The 12,315-nt window shown below is 42.5% G+C and overlaps 1 protein-coding gene across 1 annotated transcript in view; it reads left to right on the top strand.

The window, feature by feature from the left end:
- Nucleotides 1-1,975: 1,975 nt before the first annotated feature.
- Nucleotides 1,976-12,315, top strand: part of LOC309716901 (dolichyl-diphosphooligosaccharide--protein glycosyltransferase subunit STT3B-like) — a 75,915-nt gene continuing 65,575 nt past the window's right edge. The window contains exon 1 of the mRNA XM_082551021.1: nt 1,976-2,724. Coding sequence (XP_082407147.1) covers nt 2,453-2,724 — 272 coding nt within the window. The 5' untranslated portion in view covers nt 1,976-2,452. The remainder of the gene's footprint in view (nt 2,725-12,315) is intronic.

Genomic DNA, 12,315 nt, shown 5'->3' with positions numbered 1-12,315 from the left:
TTGGTTTTAAAACAATCTCTTTATCTGTCAACTTGTATCCAAGACACACGGATTTAATGGTCTCAGATTCCCCAAACTGCTGCAGGGATCCAGCTTTGTTTTATAGGCCAGTGAAGATGTTTCCTGGTAGGGAAACAGCTATTGTAGATCTGTTGGCTCACTGCTCCACCAAGACACATGACTTGTTTCAGAGTGGAGACAAGACTGAAGGAGAAATGTGAACAGAACTGAATATTGAGCCTCTCCCGCAGAATAATATAATACCACTGTGACTGGTTATTTATTCATTCATTTGTAACGTTTGTTTTTGCAGGTAGCACAATGAAAAATGGTTTCTGTGGCTGTCATGAAGCCATTCTTCAATGGCTGGGAAACAAAGAAAAAAGGCTGAGATGCACCAAATTATACAAGAACTGGACTGAAAAACAGTGGCAACAGATCTGATGGAGTAATGAATCCAAATAGGATTGTTTTGGTTCAAATCAATGTTGATATGTATGGCAAAGAGACAGTGAGTGTGTGTCTACAGCCATCTGTGAAACATGGTGGAGGTTCTGCCGTGGTTTTGGGCTGTATTTTAAAACCATTGGAATTATAAACATACTAAGCACAGTCAGTCACAGTCCTCTATGCCTAAAACAAGGAGGAAATATTGTTAATCTCTCTCTTGGATTTTTGCTCATTTGGGCAACAGAATTTGAATAAACAAAATAAAGGCAAATAGAATCCACAAATAAATGTGGAGAAATAAGTTCAGCCCCATGCAGTATGGTTTTACACTCTCTCAGTATCACCCTAAAACTGTCAAAGTATTGATTTTAAACACTAACCTTGATTTTTATTCATTTAAAAAATGTGTTTATTTATGAGCACACACCACACCACCACCAGTCTCCTTCATTTTCCCCCCTCATCCAGATCCAAATGTATTTTTGAGACCAATATCCAAGCTAGTTTATGAAAAACACGCTCTTGACACACATGCACATGCTTTAATTTAAATGGGCCTATTGTGAGTCTCCCAGCTTCAACTAAGTGCGCTTTAATTAACCTCCCAACATTCAACCCCCCACCCCATAGGTAGCTATTGACCCTATAGGTCATTAAGACGCTATAAAACTTGACTGCATGCTGAGGTGGCAATTCAGACATTTGATTCATGTTACAGCACCTCATGAATGAATGAACATGGTGCAACAAAAGTACATTTTTCCAAAAACTTACATTTATTTGAATTTACTTGAGTAAAGTTAGGGGTTGCCACCGGAGCATGCTGTCAAGTCTTGCTAATGACCTACTAATTTTATTCAGGTGTGTTGCAGCAGGGACACATGTACGTTTCAGGACACCGGCCCTTGAGGACTGGAGTTTGACACCCCTGCCCCACACAAGCGTTTTTATGTAACCTCAGGTTTGCTAAAGTCCCCCCATTTATCCGTGTTACATAGTATGAATTTGTTTAATTAAAAGGACAAGATTATTCTTTGAACTTGTAAAATTTAAAATTACTTTTACATTCATGTTGAAGGTCTATATTTTTCAATGTTTTGAAATATAAAATTGCTTTTATTCTCTTTGTGTAGTCAAATCATAAGCTTATGGCGATAGGAGGTCTCTGTCACTTCACTTAATCATTAATATAGCCGGTAGTTGTAACTGAGACCTTATCACATAGTGGTAGCGGCATGTACTGGTTGATCTGACACAACTGTCTTTCATCTTGATGTCTTCATCAGAAACAGCTCATTACTTCCGGTGTGAATGGGTAGACCGGCTTGTACCACACAGAAAGTTGGCACAGAGCCCTTCTTCTGGCACATCGGTCCTTGTTCTGTCAGTTTCTTTACTATTTTCCGTGAGATTCATTTATTTCATTGGCTGGAGAGAAAGCCTGCCGCGTGCCATAGGCTTTTCCCGCTGTCTGTCAGCCCCCCTCCAACACCATCTTTCACTTCGCTTCTCACGCTGGAGCGTCTTCACCGGTCAGGTTGCTCTTTTGTCATTGGTCGTATTGGCCGTCTGTCAAATGCGCTTGGTCGTGGATTGGGTTTCTTCTGGAACCGCGTCCTCCTCAGCTGTACCTGTCTCGTTGTGAGAGGCTGACAGCGCTTCCTGTTCCACGCGCTGCTCCCGCCCCCTTTCATCCAGCTCCAAGGAAGGAAGGAAGAGCTGCTCGAGCCGCGTGTGTGTGTCATTTCCAGTGTGCTGCAAAACCGCGCTGCTATGTAACTCCCTGGGATTATTGAACTGGTTTAGCGGTCGGTGGGAAGTAAGGTTAGAAAGTTTGGAGATACAGCCGGTGATTTTGGGGGGTCCGGGGCCCGCAGGGAAGGTGGTGCGAGTGGGTTTGGAAGTGGAGCGTGGCAGAGAAAAGGAAGAAAGGGGGGTTCTTTCCTGTGCGAGAACTGATAGCTCGCTTCGCTTGCTTGCCACGACAGGACTGACGTAGAATATGGCGGAGCATCACCCGGTTTCTGAAAAACACAAATCCTCGCTGAACTCCGGGGTGGCGTACTCTGGGAACGGGCGCAGCAGCACGGCGGTGGCGGAGAGAGGCAACAGCGCAGGAGGAGGAGGCGGGCTGTCCGGCGGCCTGTCGCAGCCGGCCGGGTGGCAGTCCCTGCTGTCGTTCACCATCCTGTTCCTGGCTTGGCTGGCTGGGTTCAGCTCCAGGCTCTTCGCTGTCATTCGTTTCGAGAGCATCATCCACGAGTTTGACCCCTGGTAAGTTAGTTTCTCCGCAGCCCTGGCGGGTTTAGGCGGTTCGCCGAGATTAGCCTGTTCTGTCAAGAAGTTTCTGTGAGAACATGGCAGGTTAACTGTGACACATTTCGTAACGATCCTTCGTGAAAATAAAAATGATAAAATGACGGCCTGCACAGTTTATAAAAAGCAGCTTCTTATTGTGCTCAGTTATTAGACGGTCATTTAGGACAGAGCTCCATTGTGCCGACGCAGTGCTTTAAAATTATACGGCTTTCCCCCTCACTGTCCTGTTTGGGGGGAAAAAGGTGAGCCTGAATGACTTTGGTGAGGCTTTTAGTGTCATGTGACGCCTGCTTTGATACTGTAGTTCCTAGTAAAAGTGCAATATCAGAGCAGGCGGTGGGGAGAAGGGGGTCAGAGGAGTGACCGAGGACAATAGTGACAGCTTCATCTGACGCTGGGTGAAAACGGAAAGAAGCGGCCATGAATGAGCGTAGTGGCTCCGGTCCTTCTGACACAGATTTGTCCTGTTTACCCGCTGATAAGCACCAGCACAGGTTATGGAGGCTAATATAGTTGGTGTGCCAGCAATGTGCCTCATGCATATTACAGTAAAAGGCTTCCAGTGAGCAAAATGTACCCAGTTTTCTTTCTTTTAAAAATATTGTTGCGATTTTCAGTGGAAACCATTGTTTCTCCTTCTGAAACTCCCTGCCTCTGCAGGGCACCTTTGGTTTTCCATACGAGTACATTTTCTAAAGTTTCATTTTCAGGTGGGGTCTGAGTACAAACTGCTGTGGTGCGAAAAGGGCTTCCTTACACTCTGAGACATTTAGTGCAGCTGACGGCTGGGATACCGAGTCCACAGTTAAGACTTTGATATAAGAGTGTTTTTTTTAAAAAAAAAAGAAGGGCTTCTGGCCAAACTTTGAACTTTTTCCCGTGTTTGTGTGCCTTTCTGAGATTCTGCAAAACTTTCCTCGGACATAGTGAAGCCCCTCACAGGCTGGCTCTCTGCTAACCAGCCGTGACACGTCTGTCATGCCTTTTTTGTGTTTCATTTTGAACTGTGTGCGTGGGTTCTGCCAGGAATAGTCCAGGTTTTTTTTTGGGGGTCCAATGTATTTTATTTGTACTCTGAGGGACGATTGCCTGGTCCAACCCTGCGTTGCATCACTGAAAGCATTTAATGATTACTCTGAGACCAGCAGCGTGGATTAAACTGCCAGCTCCATGTCTGTCTGCTGAATAAAAGAGGAGGCTTGAAAGCTTTGGCTGGGTGAGAATCCCTCAGTTTCTTGTGTGTCACTGTCTGAAAGTGTAACATGGCGTGACATGGAGTGAAATTTATTCATGCACTGCTTTGTTCTATCACTCTCCCTTTGCTATTAGAACAGCAGCCTTAAGTAAAGTACATGTTTGGATGGCGGAGGGGGTGTGCATGCACCTGTTGTTTTTTTGTTTGTTTTTTGTAATTTATTTATATTAAAAAATGTGATTAGTGATTACAATAAATGAGGCAGGTGGCACAATCTGCCTCACCGCGTGCATTGAAGGGGAATCCCTGGTGTGCATGCGTGAATGTATAAAGGAAGTAACAGAGCGAGAGTTTGAATCCTCTCTGCATGTGCACCTTGTGTGATAGAAGAAACCTTGAGGTTGCCCAGCATTCAGGAGAACAGGAGCGAGCGGGATTTACAGACGTGTGCGATTGTTGTCTGATGACACTTCTGTCTTGCACAGCCCTGTGACCTCACTGCAAGGTTGTTTGCTGTTCATGAGCTTATCTTTGAAACAAGAATGGAGGAGTATCAACCCTCCGCAACCCTGTTTGTTCTCCACCTCCCTCGCTCGCGCCCCCTCTCTCTGATGCATCCCTTTGATGTGGCTGGCTAATAGTGCGTTCCCCTCAGAAGTTCTAGATCGAGCTATTAGATTTGACAGGAAAGGGAGCTGTGGCTGACATTAGGTAGCCAGCCTGTACGTGGTTAGTTCTGCTTTAAGTTTGGACTGCGTTAATATGCACAGTGCAGCATCAGAAAGAAGAAAAACCAGCTTCATTAGTACTTATGTCTTTGTCTGATGGACTAAAAGTTGCTTGCTTGTGAGCTGGACCTCCCTCACAGCAGCAAGGTCTGGCAAGGAGAGCGCGTCTGATCCACCTGTCATCTTTTTTCCTAAAGCGCCATCTCTCTGTATTAAAGCTTGTGGGCAATTTAAGGGAATTAGTGTCACTTGGTGTCCGGTTCTCTGATATCGGTGCAGGCATCAAAACCATTCATAGGTCGTCCTATCAAAGTCATCCAGTTTTATTTTTTGAAATGTTGTCGTTGTCATGGCTGTTTCAATGCCTCTCTTTGGGTAACTGAGGGTTAATGTTTAACCTCATCGTATTTTTGACTGACTGTAGTTCGTAGTGAAACTGAATACTGAAATTGTTCAGTACTGAAAGCACCGAAGCATGTCTAGTCAAATGTTTAATCTTGTTTCCTAACCCTTGAAGTGGATAATCCCAGAATAAAATGAAAACTGTGACTGTTTCAGATGCTTTGTTTTTTTTTTGATATTTTAACTGACAGAAGATGAAATCGGCTGCAAGTAACAAACACAAATGCTGTAAGTAACTTACAAAACACATTATGTGCTCTTAGTGGGAGAGCCTCTGTGTGCATACTGACAGGATGTGATGCATAACTAAAATTACAAGTGAATGCTTTAGTTCAAGGCCAACAGGAGTGAGAGTCATCGCTGGAGAAACGATCTCACCGACTGCATCACAGTCGATTTCGAGAAGTGTTCTGCTTTAGTTTTCATTCATCAGGGCCTTGTGGTTCGCTGGTACTTGATGTCCAGATATATTTGTCTGAAGATCTGCTTTTCAAGTTGAAGCTACATGTTGAGAACAGTGAATATGCTTATACCCAAACTTGTGCTGTTTTTCACTTCTCACCCAAGGGAAGTTGCAGCTTTTGCACAGATCTTTTAAATGCTGGGATTAGGGCTGCACGGTTAATTGTGAGAGAATCGTGATCTCAATTCTAAGCCAAAAAAAATCGTGATTCTCATTTTATGCAAAAGCGTGCAGCCCTAGCTGGGATGTGCAGTTTGAGGAAAAAGATGTTGGAAGCTAATTGAGATCGGGATTTCACCTCGGTGGCTTCGACTGGCAGGAGGAGGTGGTGGTTAATGTTAGTCATTGTATTTTTGCCCTAGATAACAGGGAAACTCATTCATCTCTGAAAGACTTTCGGTGATGCCGCTATCCGGTCACGCTGCTGTAAGCAAAAAAAATTATTTGCTTGCTTTAGTAAAACAGAAGTTCAATTTTACAGCCTATAAAGAAACTCACTGATGTACTTTTAATCCAAGGATGCTGCTCGTGGATTTGCATCTGCAGACGGGGTCATTGCAGTAGTAACTGCTGGGTGAGGGGTGAAAGTTGCCTAACACATGCCCTGTATGAGTAATGCTGAAATCATCCCATGAGCTACAGAGTGAATGGACCTCTAGCCTTGATTTGAAATAATATTGCAGATGGCTTGAAAAAAAACAACCCAGAGGCGATTGGAAAAAGCATTTTATTTGATTTCAATCTTACAGCATTATTCAAATATATCTTAGTAGAGACATTGCCATTGAATAATTCTCTATACCCAGCTGTGCTCACATCACTGGCTAAATTATTCTAAGATTAATTTCCATGTTTGAATTCTGCAAATCAATTGAGGCAGACCTTGTTAATCAATAGAGGAAGAGAAGCAAACTGAGCGGGATTACAGTGAATTCTGTCTAACGTGAAAATGCTGTTCTGTTCCTCGTGTCCGCAAACGTGGCATAATAAGAAATGGCTTGCTGTTTATGGAGGACGGAGTTGATGCTGTGTGTGAACTGCAGAGTGGGCTATCATTGGGGCCACATTACCAGGTGCTCTGCGAATGGGAGCAAGAGGTTTTGTTTTGTGTAATGAACAGGTATTAGACCCAGGCTGTGGCGCTGCTGTATGTCTGTCTTTAAAGATCTAACCCCTCTTCTGCACGTTCGTGAGGGGGAGAGGCGCTTTTGAAGATTGAGAATGTAAAACAGGGCAGGCAGGGGAGGCGAAATGAAAAGTGCCTCATTGAAACTGAATCGGAAATCAGATTCTGCACTTAGCCTGGTTGGCTTCATTGACACTGGCTGCTTTTTTGTTCCACTAATTTCTACGAAATTATTTCACCCCCACTGCCACTCAGTTAGAATTGTTTATTTCCTTTTCCTGTTTTCATTCCCCAAGTTTAGGTGACAGTAAAGTCACTGTGTAAAACAAAAATTGTGTCCCAGTCAGCAAAGCACTGCAGCTACGTCTGGGCTTTGGCTGATGATTCACGAGAGCAGCCCTGTGGTCTCCTGTGAGGTGCCTTTAGCGGTGCATTCAGCTCGGTCACTAAGGTCATGACAGTTTGTGCCTCTGGTCAGCTGTGTTGCCAGACTGAGTTGATCCAACTGACACCTGATTCCTTAGTGGCACTGACTCTGCCAAGCGCCAGCGCTTTCTTTGGGCAGGGGAGCAAATGTTCTTTCCTACTGGCTGATGGTAGCAGGCAGCGAGATGAAGGCCCGGACAGGCTATCTGGCTCACACACAGGACCTCGAGGGGACAGCGACGTTGTGAAGCGTGGACTTTAATCCACACACACATTGTCATATTTTATTTACTGCTGAACTGATTTCAAAATTTTCACCTGTGATTTTATTTTTTTTGTGTTTGTTTTGTTTTTTCAGTTGGGTCTGACACACATTGTTGAATGTAAATCAATACTGTGCAGCTGCCATGCAATATATATGACCTTTATGAAGCTGATAATGATGAGCTGTAGATGCTGGGGCTGTGCCTGTTGCTGCATTACCAGAGTAATATGATGCCTACCACAGAGTTGAGCTCATTACAGGCATCACGCTACTACTTCCAGTCATTCTCATTCTCAGTGTTTAGCATTGCACGGAAATGATGCAGATGGAAATGGAATATTAAAATCCTATTTTGATGGAAACTGGAACAGCAGTAATGAAAAACAACATTATGAAGGAAATATCAATTTAGCCACAGTCATGGCTGTCAGAATGTGTCAGGGAGAGGTTTGCTACTGTACTTTGAATCAGTGCACTATAATGACCTGATTCACCACAGGACAACAATGAGTGCAATTTAAAAATAAAATAAATGAATACATTTATTGTATTGTTAAAGGTAATCTATTGTGGGAATGCATATTTTATGGCATTAATGAGGATGGAGCAGCACTCCATGTCATCACAGACGCTGCTCAGGAAGCAGGAGCTGCTCTTTCTGTAATAGCATGTTAGAAAGGATCCAGTAATGCTGTTGATCCTGGACAGGTCACCGGTCTGTGACAGAGCTGACGCAAAGAGCCGCACAACCGTCCACATTCACACCTACGGACAGTTTGGAATGATCAGCTAAGCTAAAACGCATGTCTTTGCACTGCGGGAGGAAGCCAGAGTACTCTGAGAGGAGCCATGCAAAGAGTCGGTGTTCTCTCTTTATTTTCATATGTTTTAAATAAATGTATATATTCAAAACAACACGACAAAAATCCCTTCATGTTCACACACCTGGTATTATCCACAAGGTCTAACAAAGGCGTTTGGAAATACTGCTGAGCCAGTTTTAATTTGAATCTTCTTGGATTGCATTTTAGTCTGTATCTGTAGAAACACTGACACTTAAGAGCGATGAGCAAGACACGTCTGCTTCCTGATCTGGGGCCCGTTCTTCGTACCTCGCTAAGTAGGTTAGCTGGATTTGATTGTTGACGATTTCGCGTGATCTTGGATCGTTCGGTTCCCCGAAGCTCATCCGGGACTTGCTGTCATAGCAACAGAGCCGTAAGCGTAAACCTGCTCGGGAGCAGGTTTACTTTATGTAAACAGGATTAGATCGCGGCCACGCAGGTATGTCCGCTTCATTTATACGAAAGCAACAGCGATATTCCACCACTGTTTCACCATAAATAAATAACATCAATGTAACTAAAGATAATGCAGCACCTGATCCTTTTATTGATTTCATACAGATACATACAGGTCATTTCCTAAAAAAGGGAAATCTACTATTAACATTCTATTACATGTATGTGATTATTACAGATGTAATTCATATTTCAGAGTAGCAATTGCAAATTACTTTGTGTAATCAAGATGAGAGGCCACGGCTATAAAAGCGAAGGTGGATTTGGGAAGCCTGTCGCAGCCATGTCCTGTCCGTATACGCGAGCCACCCATTGCGGAAGGTGCAAGATTGATAAGGAGAGTCCTCAGAATTCAGCGTATATTGCGGGACAGACAGGATCCTTTAGCTCAGCGCGACAGTGTGCTCATAGAGAGATATCGATTTTCCCGTGAGGATATAATTTACTTAACCAACTTGTTGACGAGGGGGTGCAGGACCACCACCTGTCTTTTTTTTTGCTCTGCCCTTTTCTTGGTTGCTGTTATAAACAAACAGAGTATTCCAGGGTCTCTTTCCAAGAGACGAAAAGCAATATAAGTGATAAATATTACCATTCTGTAGAATATTCTTATATTTCACTTTTACTTGTTCCCATGTTCTAGTGGGTCCTGTTGTGGCTCTAATGTGAAAGGGGATATAATATAACATATTATAATATAATGTAATATAATATTGGATAATATAGTGTAATATAATAAATCTACCCTACCGCCTACTGGTGTTGGCCAGAGGGGCCGATGGCGCGATATGGCAGCCTGGCTTCTGTCAGTCTGCCCCAGGGCAGCTGTGGCTACAACTGTAGCTGCCTCCACCAGTGTGTGAATGTGAGAGTGACTGAATAGTGGCATTGTAAAGCGCTTTGGGTGCCTTGAAAAGCGCTATATCAATCCAATCCATTATTATTATTATTATTATTATTATTATTATTATTGAATTACTTACGAGTTTGATTTGTCAGCAACTTCCTGCCAGCCCTCTCTCCTTGCTTTTGCAGCCTTTGCAGTGTTCCCTTGCGTTCTGATTAAACTCTGAAACTCCTGAAATCCCTCACTCAAGAGTTCTTGCTCTGCTGCCGAAAAATACCGAGCGCGCGCCGTCGACATTTTCGCCGACCAATCAGAGGGTTGCCGATCAATGTTTCCACTATTGATGCGTAGCCCCTTTTACGACACCCAGTGATCTCACATTACTTCATCCAGCTGTACTAATCGTCAACAGCAGGTGTGTTCGGGGAACCGGATTAGCGAGCTCACGGTTAGCGCGATGGTTTGGTCTTGGATGTGTCATTTGATCTTGGATGTAGTGAGCGACGTACGAAGAACGGGCCCCTGGTGTCATCACTTCTTACTTGATTCCTGATGACATGACTCTTTCCCGGTGGATAAACGCCAGTAGTTTATCCATCATGGGCAAAAAGCTGAGTCAGTATTTCATCTCATCACCTTTTCAATTTTTTGTGTGATTCTGTTAGTTTCACAAAGTTTGTATATCTATGGATGGATGGATGCTTTGAATTTCCCCTGTGGGATAAATAAAGTACATAAAATATAATTATATATAGAAGAAATGGAACAAAAACCTCCCGTTCAACAAAAATTAAATATTTGGCACAAGGTTATAGAGTCCAGGCAGGACTCTCGGTTAGCGTCACTTTGTGTTGCTGCTGTTTTTAAACAAACATGACTGTTTTTACAAACTCCAATTGGACTGCTCATCTGTCTCCAGGTAAAACACCTGTTAACCTTGAGTGACACATTATCTTTGCTTCACCTGGTTCCCTTTCGCTGTGTGTGGAGGAGCTGCCTGTGGCACACCTGCTCAGGAGCATGACCAGAAATGAAGCTAAACGAGTCTGTTTTCCAAGCTGACACAGCTCCTGCTTTGGTCCCAAGCAGCTCTGCTTTTTTTTTTCTTCATCCTGTGTCTGGCTTTACACTTAACCTTGGTTGCCTGTCCATTTTAGAATTCATTTTAACATTTTATTGTTTGCTTTTAAAGTTTTAAATGGCCTGGCTCCTTCTTACCTGTCAGACCTTCTACACCGATACACTAGGGGTGGGGGAAAAAATCCATACTGTGTAGTATCGTGATATTTTGTTGGCTAATAATGTATCGATACAGGGACAGCAGAAATCGATATTTTGTTACAAAAAATGTTTTTGTGCTCTGACTTCAGAGCACGTTGATCCTTTTTCTGAGCAAGAATCCTGACATTCCTTCACTGTCCAAATGTGTTTAACTTTTTTATGGCAGCAATAAACATGATAGTTTACTTATTTTAATTTAAGACATGTTTTATTTTAATTAAGTTTAAAACTTTTTTATTTAATGTAAAATTATATTTTGTTTTAATTTACTTTCAAATTCTTCAGTTGCTGAATGGGCTGCATGGTTTTCATAAATTGCATAGTTCAGAATAGCTATAATTGTACCAGATGGTTGCATTCAGTTAAGTTGGACTAGACTGTAATACAAACCGTTCAGTTTGTCAACAATAAAACTGACTGAAATGAGAGAAAGACTGAGTGTGAGACTTTGATATTAGATAAAATGAATATTGATAAAGTTTACCTTTATGTACAGAATCTGAATATCGCAAAATATTTTTAAAAATTGCAATAATATCGTATCGTGGGATGTATGGTGATTCCCACCTCTACGATACACTCCACAAAGGTCTCTCAGATCAACTGACCAGTCACTCCTTGCTGTCCCCATGTCGAGACTGAAACACTGGGGGGACCGAGCTTTCGCTGTTGTGGCCCCCAAATTATGGAATAAACTGCCCATCAATATTAGGCTGGCTCCAACACTTGAAATGTTTAAATCTCTTTTAAAAACACACTTTTTTTCAAAGGCTTTTTAGTTGTACCAGAGTCAGCTTGTAGTCAGTTTTAGTCAGCTGTAGGTCACTCTTAATCTTTTTATTTTGCTAATTTTATTCACTTATTGTCTATTTTACTCATGTTTTAATATTTAATATATATACTTTTATCTTTTTCATTTATGTATTTATTTTATTGTTATATATATTTATTTCTTTGTCTGCTTAATGTATGTTTTTAACTGCTATCTCTGTTTTATTATTGGAAAGCACTTTGGCCAACTTTGTTGTTTTTAAAGTGCTATATAAATAAAGTTGGATTGGATTACATAATAATACTAAGTGACACCTCTGCTGCAGCGCACTGACTGTGGATCAAACCCACAGCTCATGTAAAGATATAATGTGGTTCTGTCAAAGTGCAGACCTGTTGGCTGCTCATTTTTTCCTCCCTCACGCTGGCCCTTTCCTGTTGATTAGCGTATGTTTAATCAACATTACAGTGTCAGTCTCTATATATATCTATATCATACCTTATTTTTTCTGTTGTAAATATTGACGGAGTAGTTCTCCTCACTGTAAGGTATTACCCACGACTAGAGGTCTCAGGGCAAGGACTGGGTGCTGCTGTGGAACAGCGTAGCAAGATGACCGGGAACAGTGACATGTCAGCGGTTCTTTGTTAGCACTTTTGTGCTAATAAAGTGAACTCCTTGAGAACAGTCTCTTCAAGACATGAGAATTTCTTTCAACATCACCAGCTGCCACTGTGCCC

This window comes from Aulonocara stuartgranti, assembly GCF_965226115.1.
Source record: "Aulonocara stuartgranti genome assembly, chromosome: 11".
Lineage (NCBI taxonomy): Eukaryota > Metazoa > Chordata > Actinopteri > Cichliformes > Cichlidae > Aulonocara > Aulonocara stuartgranti.
This window is presented reverse-complemented; position numbering and strand designations above follow the sequence as displayed.